The sequence below is a fragment of the Stegostoma tigrinum genome, chromosome 11 (genome assembly GCF_030684315.1).
Source record: "Stegostoma tigrinum isolate sSteTig4 chromosome 11, sSteTig4.hap1, whole genome shotgun sequence".
NCBI lineage: Eukaryota > Metazoa > Chordata > Chondrichthyes > Orectolobiformes > Stegostomatidae > Stegostoma > Stegostoma tigrinum.
The window spans coordinates 9098308-9117536 of record NC_081364.1 but is presented as its reverse complement, the minus strand read 5'-3'; the positions used below and the strand labels follow the sequence as shown (position 1 = coordinate 9117536).

General features: G+C 37.7%; 1 protein-coding gene across 1 annotated transcript in view; it reads left to right on the top strand.

Moving 5' to 3' along the window:
* Positions 1-18191, top strand: part of LOC125460296 (inositol hexakisphosphate kinase 2) — a 31753-nt gene extending 13562 nt beyond the window's left edge. Inside the window, exons 2-6 of the mRNA XM_048547615.2 lie at positions 10850-11156; positions 13393-13615; positions 14118-14278; positions 16110-16285; positions 17422-18191. Coding sequence (XP_048403572.1) covers positions 10955-11156; positions 13393-13615; positions 14118-14278; positions 16110-16285; positions 17422-17913 — 1254 coding nt within the window. The 5' untranslated portion in view covers positions 10850-10954 and the 3' untranslated portion in view covers positions 17914-18191. The remainder of the gene's footprint in view (positions 1-10849; positions 11157-13392; positions 13616-14117; positions 14279-16109; positions 16286-17421) is intronic.
* Positions 18192-19229: the final 1038 nt, after the last annotated feature.

Genomic DNA, 19229 nt, shown 5'->3' with positions numbered 1-19229 from the left:
AAAGAAAATATCAGTTTCTGGTCACCCTATCCTGTATTCTGAATTGCTCCATATCTTGGGCTTATTTCTTTTTCTGGTAACTCAAATGAGTTACTTCCTTTGATCTGTGAAATTTTCTACTATTGTTAGCCACGGTTGATATACCTTTTTCTTGTTTAAGTTTTGACTATATTTGCAATGGACCATGTAATAATCTTTAAATATGAGCCATTTCCTGTCTACCATCCAATCTTTCGATGTAGTCCCCAATCTGCCAAAGCCAACTTTCTCTTTTACCTTTTGTAGTTTTCTTTTGTTTAGAAACTGATACTAATTAACTTTCAAACTCGATACAAAAATCGTACAATCGTATTTTAGTCACTATTCCCAAAAGGCTCCTCTGTAGCAAGATCCTGAGTTAGCTCTCTCTCTTTATATAATGTTAAATGTAGTTAACCTAAATCAATAATTAATTCGTTTATTATATGGTCATGAAACCGTCTTGTACACTGTCTAGGAATTCATCCTGGAAAACACTATTGCTAACTAGTTTGTATGTAAATGAAGTTATTGCCCATGTTGCTTGCAGCTCAGCTTTAAGAAAGTTTAGGTGTGAAGGCACTGCTATTTAATGGAAACTGTGTACTGGAGTTCTGATGCTAGGTGCACGGAGATAACCCAATTGAGTATATTTATTGTGGATTTTTGCAAATGAGCAACCTAAATCGATACAGTGATAGCAAGAACGGCAGATACTGGAGTCAGATAAGTGTGGAGCTGGAGGCACACCAGTCGGGCAGCATCAGAGGAACAGGAAAGTTGATGTTTCGGGTTGGGACTGGAACAGTCAACCAATGTGGTTGATTTCCACCTGCCTTCTGAAGTGGCCTTAGCTAGCCATTCACTTCAAGGGAAATTAGGAACGGGTAACAAATGCTGAACTTGCCAGCCATCCCAACATGCTGTAGAACAGTTAAAGAAAACAGTGATTGCCAAAAGCCTCTTTGAAAAAGCTGAAAGGGACAGATATTTAATGTATTGTGGAATGAATGTAAGTTAAGCCTTAGTACCTGACTCAGCTTTAATTTGACCCTCATATCATTTGGATCATTTAATTTGTATGTAGCCTTTCATAAATGTGTGACGTCTCCATTTATTTTAAAGGCTATTTGTCAGTCCTTTGGGGTACTACTTTAAAGCATACAGAGTAACAGCAGTTGTGCAAGTTCAATACCTTGACATGAAAGTCTCACCTAAGCCTTGTCCCCTGCTTGAGCTGAGAAGACTGTTGGGCATGTGTGTGAGGACTTGGGGTATGTTGAGGGCTGTTAAGGCTGGTGCATGCATGAATTGGGTGAGAAGAGTCAGGCCACGTTGGAGGAGGATAGAGTTGAATCAGATTGGATCTATTGCGGCGGGGGTTGGTTTGGATGGGGATTTGAGTTGGGGATCATTTTATTTGTTACCTAGGAGCTGGAGTAGATATTAATATCTGTAATGTTTGCTAGGTGTTCATTAAACCAGGTCAGCTGGACATCTCAAAAGTCTCTGATTCTTAACTCGAGTTGTGGACTTTCTTAGAGTATCAGATGCTAGGTGACTTATTTATTGGAAGTTTCAACTTCCTGGGCAATTCACAGATTGAAACCTTTGCATGATCTTTAAGCACAACTCCTGTTTCTGCTGCTAATAAATGTTTTCCTAATGGAAAACCTGGGCCAATGTTCAGTTAGCAGTTTAGATCCAAATTAGGCTTTGTTAAACTCATCCAAACAGGTAATTAGAGGTTTTTTGATTAATGTAAGTCTTTTGAAACTGTGCCTTTAAAGATGTACTTGAATATTAAATTATGCTAATTGTGTAATGCAACCTAATATTTGCTTCCCATTGATGGACGCTGTGTATTTAGAATAGATTTCACAAGCATAAATCCAAGTGAATTTTTCAGCAATTTGTGCATGTATGTAACTTGCAACTTCCCACCCCAACCATAATTTCTGAAATTTTATGGCCAACTTGAAGAATCAGCAGCATTTTTGAATTTTAGCTTTTTGTGGTGATATATGCCATTACACATTGTGAATAATAGCGCCATTCACCTAGTGCTGCTGTAAGGGGGCATCGTTTGTTACCTATGTTCCACTTCAAAGTGGTTGTTCTCTTTTCTATTCTGCCTCCTCTGTCATTCACTCTTGATGTTCTCCATACCAATTTTTAAAACAGACAGTTAAAATGAAGTACATGTCAGCTGAGCTTGGTGTTTAATTTGTACTATTTGAATTCGTTAGTATGGAGTTGAAATTTTGACATTTGTTCAGTTTACTGTTATGGATTTTGCAGCAATGCTTTTTAAGCTTGATTAGAAATTACAATTTAAGAATGCTTACAAGTTGCTGATTATGCTCCACAGTAGTGGTTCTAATTCATTGTATCTTCTCTGTTCCCCGTCCTTTTGTTTATTCATCAACGTGGCTTCTCAAAATATTGATAATCACTAAATCCATTCCACAATCTTTTGATCCTTTTGAATTAAACAGAGTTGCTTGCTGTGTAAATATTACATTTTGGTGTACTTGTGTCTACAGCAGACCAAATGGGGCTTTCACATAAGTGGAACTGCAAATATTTGTGGGGCTTGCAATGGAAAATAAAATATGTTGTGTGATTGCCTAGTTTTTTTTAAAAAATCTGGTAATTTTTACATCACTGACCTAATTCTGGGGTTTTGATCAGTATAATCTGCTTAATCCCAGGGAATAGTATGAGATCCACATTATAAATAAGTGCATAACCTAGGTGTTCAATGTTTGTATTTGTTAATATCTCCCAGTAGTTGTTTTAAAAAAAAGTCATTTGTTCACTTGTAGAAACTTGTGCCCATTCCTTTTTAAGACTTAATAAAACAAAGCCTTTTAATGTCCAGTTATCCTTCAGAACGATTAATGTACAAGCATTACAAATGTGGATTCAACTGCTTAGTTAGTACAGCGATGCTACCAGGACTGTCCATGCCGACCAGATATCCTAAATTAATCTAACCATGTTTGCCAGCATTTGGCCATATCCCTCTAAACCCTTCTTGGCAGCTCATTCATTCATCCTCTGCGTGAAAAAAATTGCCCTTGGTTCCTTTTAAATCTTTCCCCTTTCACCTTAAACCTATCCTGGAGAAAAGACCTCGGTCATTCACCATATCCACGCCCCTCATGATTTTATAAACTTCTATCAGGTCACTTCTAAGTCTCTGATGGTCCAGGGAAAATAGCCCTAGCCTGTTCAGCTGCCCCCTATAGTTCATACCCTCCAACCCTGGCAACATCCTTGTAAATCTTTTCTGAACCCTTTCAAGTTCCACAACATGCTCCCTACAGCAGGGAGACCAGTATTGTAGGTAGTCTTCAAAGAGTGGTCTAACCAATCGCCTGTACAGCTGCAACATGACCTCCAATTCCTGTACTCAATGCACTTTCCTGTCTACCTGTCACTCCACTTTCACGGAACAATGAACCTGCACTCCAAGGCTTCTTTATTCAGCAGCACTCCAGGACCTTAACATTTTAATTGTATAAGTCCTGCCCTGATTTGCCTTACCAAAATGCAGCAACCTACATTTATCTAATTGAAACTTATCTGACGCTCATTAGCCCAGCTGATGAAAGTTCCGTTGTATTCTGAGATTACCACCTTTGCTGTCCATTACAACACCATAATTGATGTAAAAACATGCTAAGTAGTAGAACTATAATGCAGGGGTATACATATCACTGATATAATTTTATTTACAGCAGAAATCACTTAAATAATGCAACTTTGCCTTAAATAAAACTTGCTGGCAGAGAGCCTTCTCACTTGCACCCTCAACTAATTACTTGGACTTAGTGGAGATTGTGACAATACAGTAAATGTCTAGTTACTTAGATATCTAATTTCTGTCGGTTTATCAAGAGTGCTAGTTAAAACAAAATTTGTTGTATTGTCTATATCTTAAGCAATTGCAAATCTTCTAATTTTTATGCAGCCTGCGATTGAATGACGCAAAGAACAAATCTGGAAACTTCATCTGTGCGTTGTGGTTTCTCTGTGGGAAATGGGTATATCCAAAACCGCTGGTGGATCAGTTAAAAGTATTGGATCTCACCACTTTTTCAAAACTGAAATTCATAGTTATCTCAGAATTCAAACTGTGGATTTTGCCAATGTCTGATTTCTAGAGTGGTAATTAAGCATGTAGTTAAGAATCTAGTTTGTTTCAGCAGGGTGAATTGGAACAAACTGAAATTACATGTCTTAAAAATGCTTCTCTGTAGCAAATATTCTTCACTGACTAAGATATGAAGCATTTCCATTTCAGGATATCTTGACTATCAAAAAGAAGAAGCTGATTTGTATAAATATTAAGAGTAAAAAGACACATCAGCATCAGAAAGGGATATTTATCTTGTTATCAGAGTACTCTTATGCTCATTGAACTAGATTTTTCTTAATGCCTAGGTTTTCGATTTAATTCTTGGTTGTTTGCCAGTTAATTGATTTCTAGTTATGTCAAAAATGTAGCTGTGAAGAGTTAAAACAGTCATGGTTGACAGTTAAATATTGAGGTTTGGACATTTATAAATGTCAGTTATAACTAACCACATGAAAGATTGTGAAAATGACGCAGGCTGTCTGTACCTGAGACAGCTATTTTTTACCATTTCCAAGCAATGGAAAGTTATATTTCTTGTAGCTAAACAAAAATACTGTACTATGCATTAGTGTAAATGATAGTTGATAAGTGGTAGATTATCAACAGACAGTGACCTAAAGACAGTGTTACCAGGTAAATATTCCAGAAGCCAATGCTGTGGGGACATTGGTTCATGTAGTGACCAAAGTATGAATTTGATGTCCATTAACAAGTCTGGAATGTTAAGGTGATCATTAGTGATGATCAATGTGACAACTATTATAAATTTATTATGAAAACCCTATCTGCTTCACTAACGTCCTTGAGGAAAGGAACTCTGCAATCCTTGCCACATCTGGTGAAATGTGTCTTTGAATTCACTGTAAGGTGGTAAGTCTAAAATACTGTCTAACTTTCGAAGTCATTTCAATTAGTGCAATTAGGGGTGATAGCAAATGCTGACCTAGCTGGCAACATTCCCAAGAAAGAATAAGATGATGATTTTTGGAGAAAGCAACAAATCAGGCATAATGAAGAAACTTGTGGAATAAATGTGATACATGTTTGCAATGGAAAGGTGGCCTTGTAACTTATTTTTTGATGGTCCCAATTCCATTAACTGAAGATATATTTACTGGTAGATGTACATTAAAAATGATTTGCAAAATTGATTCAAGGTGTAGAGCGGGAATTTCTGAAGAAGAGTCTAGGCCCGAAACATCAACCTTCCTGCTTCTCTGCTGTATTCATCCAGCTCTACACCTTGTTATCTCGGATTCTCCAGCATCTGCAGTTCCTGCTATCTCTGCAAAATTGATTCTGCATGTTTTGTTGAATTGATTTGCATTAATCATTTGCAGTCGCTTTCAGAAGCCAGAATTTTGTACTTTGTTTTTGTCAATGATCTATTTTTAGTGGATTTCATAAATATTATCCATGAGTTAGGTAGGGCCTGCTTTTTGCTACTTCACTTTCTTTTCCTGTTTAAACCTTACTGTTCAAGTTTTCTTGTTGGTGAAATGAAATTGGTTTAACCTTCTCCAGAATGATTAGTTGGAGACCAGAGGTGTCTGAAAGATCTTTTAACAGTTGTGCCTCCACTGCATGGAGAGAGCTTTTTTAAAACTTCTGTTACTGGTTTGTCTGAAGTTCTAGATTAACTCTTCACAGCCAACAGCACATTCATTTATTAAAACACATGCATATATAAAAATAGTATGCAATTCAGCATACATCTGGAAAGAAGAGGAACCTCCTGTCATTGCATGAATAAATCTGACAGATGGTGAGCAGGTGATAAACATTGATCTGAGTTCCCCAAAGCTTGTTTACGTTTCAAATGCCTTATTGACAGTTCAGAATGGTTCTGATTAGTCATTGGTCCACTTTTCTATTAGCGTCGTGTTATTGTATCTTGCAGTGGAGGTAAATAGTAAATTGTAGATCTAAAAGAAATGCAATATTAAACTCAAAAATAATTCAAGATTCAGCGTTTTGTCATAAAATGTCCCATCAATATTTTAAATGGAAAATTCATTTTTAGTTTTGGTTTACTCGTATTTTCAATTGGTAAATACTGAAGCACATTTTTATAGCTATTTAAAAATACCCATTATGTTAAATCAATTGCAGCTTTCCAAATAAGTTTCAGAATTTCCAACTGATGTTTAAATCTACTCTTCACATTTAATTTATACATTGCATCATTTTATTCCTTGACTGACAACTTTTTTTCCTGCTCCAGCACTTGACTTCCATATGTGCTGCGTATGTTACATAATCACTGAGTGAAAAATTCAGAACTCCTATGCTTGAAATTGTTAGATAGTAATATCTAATATAGAAATAAGATTCTGTAAATGTAACATAAAATTCAGTAAGTGTTCAAAATACTCAGCTGGTTTAAATTGAATATGACTCCTATTTATAACAGTCAAGTATGGCTCTTCCTCAATGTTTACTTTGGGTTTTCTGCTGGCTAAGCACTCATTCCATTGTGGCTAGGAGTTGTGAATGACACCTCGTGGAATCTCCTTTTGTGGTACATTCCAAAGAAATTGCCTGGGAAATTGAATTTTTTGATGGACCATTCCTGTATATCTGAAACCCTCGACTTAAATTGGGATATCTGAGGGTTCCAGTGAAATTGAGTAAAATAGCTATTCAGGAAAGGTCAGACTATTAAATGCATAGCTTAACTTATTCAACACATTTTTATCTCTCTTCTCTCTCTCCCCCCCCCCCCCCCCCCCCCCTGATCTCTCATATCACCACTACACCTCCCCAGATCCTGACCTGTCAAGCCACCTGCTTGTCCTGATCAAATTCTCTCTCTTCACGTGCCACCCTGACCGAATGTAAACAGAGCATCACTTACCTTGCACCCTCACTCCCTAACCCCAGACTCATCAACATCTTGTCCCTGAAACCTTGCATCCTCCCCATTTTACACCGTACTTATTTAAATCCCTGCTCACCTAGCACTCTACCCACTCAACATTCTTATGTCATACTCTTCTTAAGTTTGATAGAAGCCGTTAAAGTGGCTGTCAGGATCTTTGAGTTTTAGAATTTGGCTCCTGCCTGCTATGAAAACTGGCGTCAGTTTGCTTTCCTCTGACAGTTCTGTAGTACAAAAGAACTGTCAGAATGGAAGTTCCACTCTGTATTTCTTAAGGAGCCCTGATTGCAATTATCTAAGAAGTGCAGAACTCCCTTTTTCATAAAGGAAAACCAAGATTACCAATCATAAAAATCTGATCTTTTACTTCCCTCTTCACTGATGCTATCAGACCTATCAAGTATTTCCAGCAGTTGTTATTAGCAGCAACTAATAGTTGTGGTCTAAGTCAAATAGATTCATGGCTAATTTTTAGGTATCACAGAATTTCTTGCTTGAAAAGATAAAAACCATTGTCTCTGTAAATTACATTCAGAGCTTTCAAATGAGTGCCCAAGTTTCATACTTTTATCTCCAAATATTCTATTTTGAAATATCAAAATTTAATTCTCAAGCTTATTCAAGGTTTCATTGTGTGGTGCATCGTTACAATGTTTCCTCGTAACCTTGAACCTCGTGCCAATTGTACAAAACATAACTTTAGAATGCAGTTTCTTGTTTGTCTGGAATTTTGAGGTTTTCAGATATCGTACTTGAGACTTAATGGAAACAATGTAGCGAGTGTGTGCTCACTTTGCATTCATGTACTATTTTCATTTTGGTTTCTCTCTGCATAATAGTGTATTTAATATATTTCAAATCTGAATTTAAAAAAAAGCTCCGTTTCAAATCACATCATTATTGCAGGATTGGAAGATGAAGGGTAAACCTAACATAAGGTGTTTTAGCATTGCTGTTAGGAACTTTTGGCTGTTAAATGATCGTGACAGATTTGCAAAGGTGAAATAAGTTTTTCTTTGTTTTCTCTTTTTTGTTTTATTGTGAGTTATCACATTTGAAACATAAATATCATTTTATAAATGTTCTTGTGGCAACTTATTACTTCAGAGGTGCCCATATTAGTTTGGTACTGGAGTCTTCTGTGCTGCACCGCAAGGTTTCACATAATTTAAAGAATACTTTAAGTATTCATTATTTGTAAAATTGTTAGTTTTATGGAATGTCATGTTACATTTTGAAGCCATCAACTGTAAACATTTGGCATCTATATAAATAGTTCTAATATAAGCTTTGACTTCTAAATGCCTTGGCACTGCAAATAAAATTTTATGCAAACTTTAGGTTGCTGTATATTTGTTGATATTCATGCAGCATGGCATAATTTCCTGTACATGTATACATAGTCCTTTAAAGTGAATGTAATATGCACTTTTTCATATCTTGCTTAAGTCCCTACTACTGCATAATTATCCTCACTTTTCATCCCATTCAGTGGCTCTTCTTGCAATAGTAACAGCGTGCTAGCTTTATGGATTAAATGAGTGTCCCTTGTTGATTGTGCTTTAAGATAACTTGGGAGGTACAATTAGAAGGGGGAGGAAAAACAGCCAGGTAGGTTGCTTAGATTTCATGTCTGTGAAAGGAAACGTACTAGAGGGCAACTTGTGCTATTTAAATTGTCGTCAAGTTGCAGTAATGTTTAGAGGGCATCAGATGAAGGATCAGTGATAAACTAATATTGTGGCCCCCCCACGTGAAAACTTGTGGACGTCTGGCACCATCATGTAATACTTTGTAGGATGTTGGGTTTACTTCTGTCCTTTATTAATAAAAAGACATGCCAGTACAAAAATCCTTAAATACTCTTTCAGATTTTATGGCCCTTCGTGAAATTTATCAAAGCAAGATTGAGATTAGTGAGAAAACCTGAAGAGACAGTAGTTATGTAAATATATTATTTGACAAAATTAGAGTGTGGAAGATAAAGAACTTAAAAGGCTGAGGTTTGACTGGTAATGTCTCGCTAAGTACTACTTGATGCAGAAGTGTAATCTGCATTTGTTAGTTATACCACGTGTGTGGACATCAAGCAGTGGTTAAGATTTTAGTCTCGAATCTTCCTTGAAAAGACCTGCTAAATCTTTGGAATGAGTTAGATTTTGCATCTGTAGGAAGTTAACTAACCACGTACAACTAAAACCTACCAAGTATGTGAAACTTTGAAATGTTTCTGACAATGTGCAAATATGTTTACATAATATTAAAGTAAAATGTTGCATTCTTGCAATCCCCAGCAAATGCTTCTGACAAGCTGCATATATTCTTTGGCAACAGTGGGGCCATTTGGTCATCCTTGTACCCATTAATCTCATTGACAAGGAATGTACGCGGTTGCATTAGTGTCATCATTGAAGCATGGGTGTAATACGACTTGTTTTCTTGCTGCGAGGGTGTTTTTCTCTACAGTTAGAGCTTTAGCCTTTGGCATTCATTGTAATTAGTATTCAGCAAATAGATTCATTAGCTTGTGACTCAGCAGATGGCATCAACTGTTTGTGCCTAGAATGAAATTTATGCAATCTTTTGTCTTGTTGAGCTGAAGCTGAATTGTAAAAGCATTTATTGCATTTTGTCCAAGTGGAGTATTAGCTCTTTGCCCTTAATGCTGTCCCCACCTTGCCAAAACGAGACCTGTGCTTGAAGTTAAATAATTGAAAACCGAATAAAGTCAAAGGCACTGCATTCAGTATGCAGTAGCTGAATTTTTGCTTGTTGAAGCACGCCAGTTAATCCTGAGACTTTGTGCTCGTTAAATTGTAATCCTTGAGGAGGGCTCTCTTTGAACCCTATGTAAAGCCTAGAAACAACTGATTTTTGTTGTGTTCAGTGTTTTGCTACTGTAATTTTACCTGAAACAATGTGAATCTGCATAGTGCTGGTTGTTTTAAAATTGCAGAATTTGTTCTGCAAAAAATGATGGCACAAGTGCATGTCTCCTGACTTGACACCTAGATGATAGTAATTTAAAACCAATGTTTGATTATTCTAAATATACAACTATAAAGATTGTGTATCAAAATCTGACAGTATAGGCATTTTCTTTTTACAATTTATTTTTGTTTTACTTTTCTGCAGTTGTTATAAATTATTTTGTAACCATCCAGCAGATACAGCAGTGAAACACTAGATTAACAGATTGCAAAAATGTTAGTTTGGTTCTTTTAACACCATTGAGTTCCCCTGCTTTTACTACACAGTTCACTTTCAATGTGCTTGTTGATCTCGCTTTCTCTTCGGTATATAAGAAAACGTGAGTGATTTTTCTCCTCTTTAATAACTGTTTTAATCATTTATTAATTTGTTTTAAAAATAAACTTGAGATTATTTCCTTTTTAGGGATAGCTTTGTTCTGTGTGAATTGTGCAATTGCATTTTATGTTGTACTTTGATCCTTTATGGCTAAGGGACTACTGTGAAATAGCTAGAAACCAGCTGAGGGCAGCATTGTTCTGCATTTTTCCCCAGCCCAGCTCCTTCCCTGTTTGACACGCTGCCATTCCCTCCCCACTGAAAGTAAGTCGTTGTCAATTGGTCACACTTTGTGACGTAGGCGGAATATAATTGGATCAGCTATTTTTGTGTGTGATCTCACAGCTTAGTATTTTATTACTCTTCCCAGTGTGTCAGTATAGTTGAGTTGCTGCTCAAGAAATTGTTTACTGGAATGTTTGACATACTTCAAGACGTGATTCGGTTCTCGAGTGGAGAAAACCTAAACTTTGGGAATTTAATTGTTATTGCAGGATCTTGGCAGTGAGTTGACCACCCGAGGGAGAAGAATCTCCACCTGGTTATAGTCACAGTCATCATACAGCCTGCAGTACTTGTTTGTCTAATGTGCTTTAAGGATGAGCCCAGCACTAGGAGCAATGGAAGTGGAGAACTATGCAAAGGGAGTCCTCCTAGAGCCATTTGTTCACCAGGTTGGAGGACATTCGTGTGTCCTCCGCTTTAATGACAAGACCATTTGTAAACCCCTCATTCAACGGGAACATCAGTTTTATGAAACACTGCCACCTGAGATGTGCCAGTTTACACCAAAGTATAAAGGTAAGTACAAAATCTTCTCTTTTTTTAGTCTGAAAATGCGTACATGTTCTGTGTTTTTGTTTTCTTTCCTCCTTGTTCTTGTAAAAAGTCTCACTGGTGTTGGATTACTATGGGAGGGTGGGGAGAAGAATATTTGTCTCTTGTTTTTGTTTCAAATTTATCAGATGAAAGCCGTGGTTGCCAACTAGATCGCAGTGTAGTTGCGTGCCGCTTGAGTAGCCTGTATTCTGCTATGCTTTAGTGGGTCTGCTGATGGAGGTAAGTTCACCCAAGAAGAGTAAAATGTAAAATATTTGTCAAGCTTTTTTTCAGGCTTTAATCTTGAACATGAATTAGATTTTAATAAGTATAGTTTCTAAAGACTTGCCAATGTGCAAAATTGTATGTTTTTGTTAAAGTGTAAATGAAACCGCTGGAGCTTTTCTCTCTCTAACGATTTCAGTAGGCTTTAGCAGGCTTTTTAAAGTTGAGGTAAGAGCTGGAAAAGCAGCATTCAGAGCCTGACGCCCTACACCTAGAGGGAACGGGATCGACTGGAACAACTAGCTCCACCAGGGTGTGAGAGTCAGCCAGTTCTGTTGTAGACTGTAGTTGGGAAAGTTCGTAGTACAGTAAGTGACAACATTTGGACATTGCAATCTCACATGCATTTTTTATTTAAGAGGGAAGAAAGTAATGTACACAAATTGTTGAGGAAATATGTTAACAGACTTAGTTTCTATCAGTATTTAAGCAATTTTTTTTTGTAAAATGAATAGGTTAACTACTTCAGTACTGGGTTATGGGCATAGTTTTTAAATTCCTTTAATTTATGGCAGTCTTATAACATTCATTTGGAATGCCTTAATGTGAAACATTAAATTGTATATTTTGAGAAGAATAAGCTTTTAATCTTGCATTGTAATTTTTTAGATAGAATTTTGTAAAATGAAATTTTGGAAGAGACTAATTTAGGTTAATATGTGAAGCATGTGTTTGATGTAAATTTAGAATTCTTTTCAGGGATTTGTTGTCTTGTGCTTTGGGGAAGGTTGGGGCTCATGTCTCTTCTTCGTCCCCTCATGTTTTTTTTTCCAGGATAAATCCCTAGCCCTTGTCCTAGCTTCCCTCGGTTAACCCTGTCTGTCTGAAGGACAACCTGGGTTCTGCCACCCCCCTGGTTAGATCCATTCTTGATGTTTACTCCATGGCCAGCTGCTCAGTGTACGAATCTGAACTACGGGTTCCTTCATCCAGAATGCTCTGTCTGGCAGTCGTGCAGCATGACAAAAGACCCTTTCAGACTGCTGTTGGATTGTTGAGAAAAAAGACGAAGTTAGGATTGAAGCAGCAGTCAACCAACAGCTGAACTAAATTCTTTGTAAACTCATTAAACCAAAGCAAAGACTGGCCTCAGATATACTTACAGACCTCTTCAATGAATTTGCGAAGCAGCAAGCACAGGTCATTGACTGCGTTGTGAGTGAGGGGGAAATGCACTACATTTGCAATGAATTGCAGAACAGTAAATGGAATTATGAATTGATGTTTTTTACATAATTAGCAAAAAAATTTGGAATGTAATACTTAAATGATGTAATTATTTGTATGTACAGCTTATGGGAGATTATGTGCTGGCTTGTGTGTCTCATTGCAGTTTATCTTGATTTTAACAAAGCTTTACAGGATTCTGTATTTCACTGTGTCAGAATGTTGCAACAAGCTTTGTATTCACTATTCTGCATCAGCCTTTTTTAACCATTTGGCTTTATGAATTGCATTGCTGTGCTCTGTTTCATAATTGGAGAATTATGGTGCATTGGCCTCCAAGATTTGAATGAAGTGGTGTTTTCCATGTTGCTCTATTGGATACATTTTCTCAATAAATTGCACAAAAAAGCTTCAGTTCCAATAAACAACTTCCTCAAGTCTATTTGTCTCACTTGTTTTATTGACTCCTATTTTGTTATATGCTGATGTATGTACAGTGTTTGAGCTGGGGAGGGTTGCTTTGTATAAATTGGAAGTTTATATTTTTTTTCCAGATTATAGAGGTGTCTTTGTCTAGTTTTTTTTTGATTTGTTAGGTTGAAAGCCGGCACAACTGCATAAAAACTGAAGGCTTGGGTAAGCAAACAGGCTGTTTTTGTTGTCACTGTTACTCTCTGTGCAATCAAGTGACTAATTTAGTTGCTAAGGTTTTTGTGTCTGCTTTCTATCTGTCTGACAATTATTTCGTTTTCTGTTCTTCTTGTAGGAGTCGTTTCTGTAAGTTTTGAGGAAGATGAAGAAGGAAATCTATGCTTAATTGCCTACCCATTATCAGGGGACCAAGCTGATTTGGAAAATGTAGATAACTCCGAATGTGAACCTAAAAATAAGCTAATAAAATGGAGTAATAAGAAACCTGTGTTACTAGAAAATGACAATTACGGAAAAGAACGGGTCAGACAAAATAGGAAAGAAGAGAAAATGAAAAGGTTGGTCTCAAGTCGTGGGCTAGTTGTATAATGTCTTAATCTCTTAGTATATCTATAGCACGGTAGAATACTTTGTCCTTTTTGCATTTATTAGTTTAAAGTTATCACAGCCTTTTGGACCTTTTTGTTTTCAATATTGTTTTCTAAATAAATAATACCATCCTCCATTCTTATCCCAAAATGTCTGGCGTTTTTAACCCACATATTGTTCGCTCACTTATTTCTACTGTCATTAAAAGGTTTTAGTTTGTTCCAATCTGCCATCTAAGTAGTAATTGTAATTTGACTCATTATTAATGAAAAGTATACATCTTTTTAATTTTAACTACAAAACTGTGCCCATGTATTTAAAATTAGTAGGGAGATACAGACTTTGTACAGTTTTTTTGTGGTGTAGCGATAGTGTAATTTTTCTTTAAAATTAAATCACCTTGTAAGTATGGCATGAAATTCTCAGAACACAATGAAGTTAAAAATTAAACTGTTAATTCTGTTTTTATAGCCATAAACTTGATGAGGAGTTTGAATCTAAGAAGTCAGAGATATTGTATTATAGTATTGAGAAGAAGTCTGGGAAAGTAAAACATAACCCCTGGAGCATGAAGTGTCACCAGCAACAACTGAAACATATGAAGGATAATGCCAAGCACAGAAACCAATACAGTATCCTTTTCTTGACTGTAGTGTTTAAACATGTTTTCCCTGTCTCTCCCAATGTCCCCAATCCAAATTTTATGTGATCTTCAAATGTGCATTTGCAAACCATTTGTGAAAGTGTGCATTAACGTTATATAAATGATTTGTGTCCGAGGGTGCATTGATGTCTTTGAAAATTTATTTTTAGTGATTGAGGTAGTTGGAAAGGCCGAGAGGTCTGCTTGCAATTACTTGTCTTTCAGTCCTGTTGCCTTTCGTGGTTCATGTGATTTGACCTGGGTGAACCACCTGAATGAGCCCAGACTGACTTTAGTAATTGCAAGCTTCCACAAGGAGAGTGAGCATGACTTATTTTGATTGTCATATGACCCAGTCATGCTGTGGCCTTTGGCAGCATAAAACACTTGTGTTGCTTTTGAAGAGCAAGATTTTCCCCATCCATGAGATTTTATTTTTCGGCTTCAAGGCTTGCGTTTCTATTCAGAAGAGAACCATACAGTGCAGGAACAGGCCTGTTTGCTCTCCAAGCCTGCACTGCCGCATTTTGCCCTTGGATTCTTAAACTGTCTTCCCTTACAGGATCTGTATCCCTCTATTCCCTTCCTAAGCATGTGTTCTTCCAAGTGCTTCTTGAGAGCTGCTGTTGTGTCTGCTTCCACCACTGCCTCTGGCAGTGCGTTCCAGACACACTCAGTGCTTTATGTGAAAGATTTGCCTCGCACGTCTCTTTTTAAAACATGCCCCTCCCACCTGCCTCACATCTTGAACCTGAGTCCTTTAGTAATTGACCCCTTTGCCCTGGGGGAAAATCTCAAACTTTCCACACTATCTATTCCATTCAAAACATAAACTTCTGTCAGACTGCCTCTCAACCTCCTGCGTTCCAGTGAAAACAAACCCAGAGTGTCCAACATTTCCTCATAGTTAAAATCCCCCATACCAGGCAGCATCCTGGTAAACCTTTTCTGTACCCTTTCTAAAGCATCCACGTCCTCTTGTAGTGTGGTGGCCAGAACTGTACACAGTATTCCAAGTGTGGCCCAACTAAAATTTGGTAAAGCTGCAGAATAACTCGCCTACTCTTGTACTCAGTGTAGCTTCCAATCAAGGCAAGCATTCTATAAGCCTTTTTACTACTTCTACCTACCTGCACTACCACCTTCAATGATCTGTGGACCTGCAAGCCCAGGTCCTTCTGCATAATCATACTGTATATTCACTGCATAATTTCCACCTGTACTTAACCTTCTGAAATGCATCACCTCACATTTGACCAGATTAAACTCCATCTGCCATTTTTCTGCCCATGTCTCCAACTGATCTGTATCCTACTGTGTCCTTGACACTTCTTCTCACTATCTGCAACTGCTCCAACTTGTGTATCACTGCAAACTTACTAATTAGACAAGCTACATTTTCCTCCAGCTCATTCATTTTTACACCAGGGTCCCAGCACTGATCCCTGTGGAACACCAGTAGTTACAGCCCTCCATTCTGAAAAGCATCCTTCCACCACTACCTTCTGCCTCCTATGACTAAGCCAGTTCTGTATCCATCTTAACAGCTCACCCCGATACCACGTGACTGCACCTTTTGTACCAGCCTACCATGAGGGACCTTGTCAAAGGCTTTACTGAAGTCCATGAACATAACATCAATTGTTTTCCCTTTATCAATCATCTTCATCACCTCAAAAACTCAATTGCGTTAGTGAGGCGTGACCCCCCCCCCCCCCCCCCCCCCCCCCCCTCACCAGGGGGGCTAGTAAGTCCATTGGTTTCTAAATGTGTCAAGTCATTGTTCCAAATTCCTGTGAATTCTTTAATGCTACAATCAGAATTTATTTTACTGGAGAATTTAACATGCCGTTATGAAGTCCCTTGTGTTCTGGACTTGAAAATGGGAACACGCCAACATGGGGATGATGCATCTGAGGAAAAGAAGGCTAATCAAATCCGTAAATGTCAGCAAAGCACTTCAGCCATTATTGGTGTTCGAGTCTGTGGGATGCAGGTGTGTATGCTAATAATTGTCATAGGTTTATTCTAAGTGGAAAGTAATTATACCTTTTTTTTAAATAGTGTGTAGGCCCTTATTTTTTTGCCTCATTCCATGTATGTGCAAACTTAAGAGGCTAAACTGTGTGTGCTTTGAAAGAATCTGGTGACTGTGGAAAGAAGTCTAGCAAGGAACATTAGTGAGGGGATGGAGGAATGCTGCATTTGGTGTCTTCCAAACAGCTACATTGAATGCAGCACGTGTAAAATTTGGAGGTTGAGAAATTGGTGCTGGAGTGGACAGACCTTTGTTTTTGATTAACAAAGTGTGGGGCTGGATGAACACAGCAGGCCCAGCAGCATCTCAGGAGCACAAAAGCTGACATTTTGGGCCTAGACCCTCCTTCAGAATTTTCTGATGAAGGATCTAGGCCCGGAATGTCAGCTTTTGTGCTCCTGAGATGCTGCTGGGCCTGCTGTGTTCATCCAGCCCCACACCTTGTTATCTTGGATTCTCCAGCATCTGCAGTTTCCATTTATCTGAGACCTTTCTTTGAGCTTGCTCTGCTATTCAGTAATGTTGCAGTTGAACTTCAATCTCAACTCAAATTTCTGCCCAATCCCTAATTTAACTAGACTGCAACTTTAATTGCTTTAAACAAATTGTACAGCTCCGTTTCAATTATTGCCAAATTTAGTGGTCTTAACAAAAGTGGCATCCTGTTGTATTCAATGTTGAATATTCATGTTCAGCATTCTGGATCTTTTTATTTAGTAGCCACCTTGCCACTTTTTAAGTAACATATATATTTCAGTAGTCCAGGTTAATAGAACTGTTGAGAAATTTCTGTCAGGCAGGAAATTGCATTTTTGTTCAATATGGCACTTTGGAAATCTGAGGTATTTGTATATATTTGCCCCGAAACACACTGTCAAGAGTTGGCTATGCACAAGTTTGAAGAGATAGAAAGCAACATCCCACAGTTCTGCTTTCTGTAAAAGCTGGATTCTTCACTTGTTCCTTGGCAGATGCTGGTTTGATATACGTGATGACTAACAAATTTGATGCAATTTTTAAAAAAATGTGGACCAGCTTTATATGATGTCATGGGAAAACTGTATATTGATATTAATGTTATATTTTCTCTCCAGGTATATCAAGTAGACTCTGGCCAGCTCATGTTCATGAATAAATACCATGGGAGGAAGCTTTCTGTACAAGGGTTTAAAGAAGCACTTTACCAATTTTTAAATAATGGAAAGTATTTACGCAGAGACCTTTTTGAACCTGTTCTTAAGAAACTGTCTGAACTAAAATCTGTCCTGGAGAAACAGGAATCATACCGTTTTTACTCCAGTTCCCTGCTTATAATTTATGACGGCAAAGAGTCAGCTACAGATTCAGATTCTGAATATTCTGAAGACCTTTCTGAAGAGTCAGCGGATGAATCTGCAGGAGCATATGCTTACTCAAACTCCAGCAGCAGTATGGTTGATGTCCGCGTGATTGACTTTGCTCACACAACATGCAAGTATTTTGGTGAAGACAGCGTAGTCCATGAAGGACAGGACACTGGCTATATCTTTGGACTTCAAAATTTAATAACTATTATTAAAGAAATAAGAGATAACAACAATGAATAAATTAGAAAAGCATAACGCTATTGTGAATGGGTTTTATTTGTAGTCAGCTTATCGACTGACCAATCTCAAGGTCTTGACATTTGTGGACCTGGTGGTAGACATTCATCGGCAGGAGACTGAACAGAATGGGCATTTCCTCAGTTGGTGCTGGAAAAAGGCACTTACAGATATCTATTTATTTTAAATATTTCACAAACATTCCATATGATTCAACATGTCAAATACCTCTGTATTTCTGTGCGTATCTGTTCATAAATAAAATCTTGTTTTGTGGTAAAGAGTTTCTCATGCCTTTGTTTTCATTTGCATTTTTTAGAATTGTAATTTATTAGTCAGTACTGCTGCTGACGGGTGCATTAACAACCTTGGTATCTGAACTGATCTGAGAGAATCCCCCTCCGTCCTTATGTTTCCCCAAACCGTTTTACTTATTGATTGCAATGAATGTCATTGTAATCCATTTTTTTTGTGTCACCAGATCAGCGTCTCTGGGCATGCTGACAACCATCTCTCAGTAACCAGTTAGTGCAGCTATGATATAACCTGTGTTTTTGTGATTGCAGCTGTTTGTGTCAGTTCTATTGTGGGACAGCGCAGTGGTTACCACTGCTGCCTCAGTACCGGGTGCAGTTCTAACCTTGGTGACTCTGGAGTTTGCACATTTTCCATGTGTCTCAGTTGCCTCAGTGCTCTGGTTTCCTCCCAAGGGCATGTAGATTGAGTGACTGTGGGTTAAGGGGAGGGGGTTTGGATCAGGGTGTGGTGCTTTTTGGATGGTCACTGCACACTCAATGGGCTGAATGGCCTCATTTTGCATTGCAGGGATTGTATGATTCTGTCCAAGGCTGTCGTGTAGCTAGTGACAGACGCAAAGTTGACAGGAAAGCCTGAACTTTTTTTTTTCCCCTCAAAGAGGAGTTAATGTTTTGGGGAAAACTGGATGGATGGTTTTGTTTCTACAACAGGAACCTGCAATCTAGCTTCCTATTCAATTCAATAACTTAGAGGTGAATAATCAAATTTTTTTTTTCCCCATTAGCTCCTAAGACTTTTACAAATGGCTTGAAATGTAATTCTGTTTTAAAAATTGTTGCTCATTTGATGTCCTAATTCACACCAAATCCTGTCCATCCATAATGTTGGTTCCACATTCATCTACGATACCCATACATGATCTTGACTTAGACTTTGTGTAAATGTCGCAGATGGACCCAGAATCCACTGTTGAAATAAAACAAAATAATATGCACACTTCCCAGGCTGCTGAGGTATTTTCTCCAATTTAGTTTTGTTGCAGGCCATTAGCTTTGGCTAAG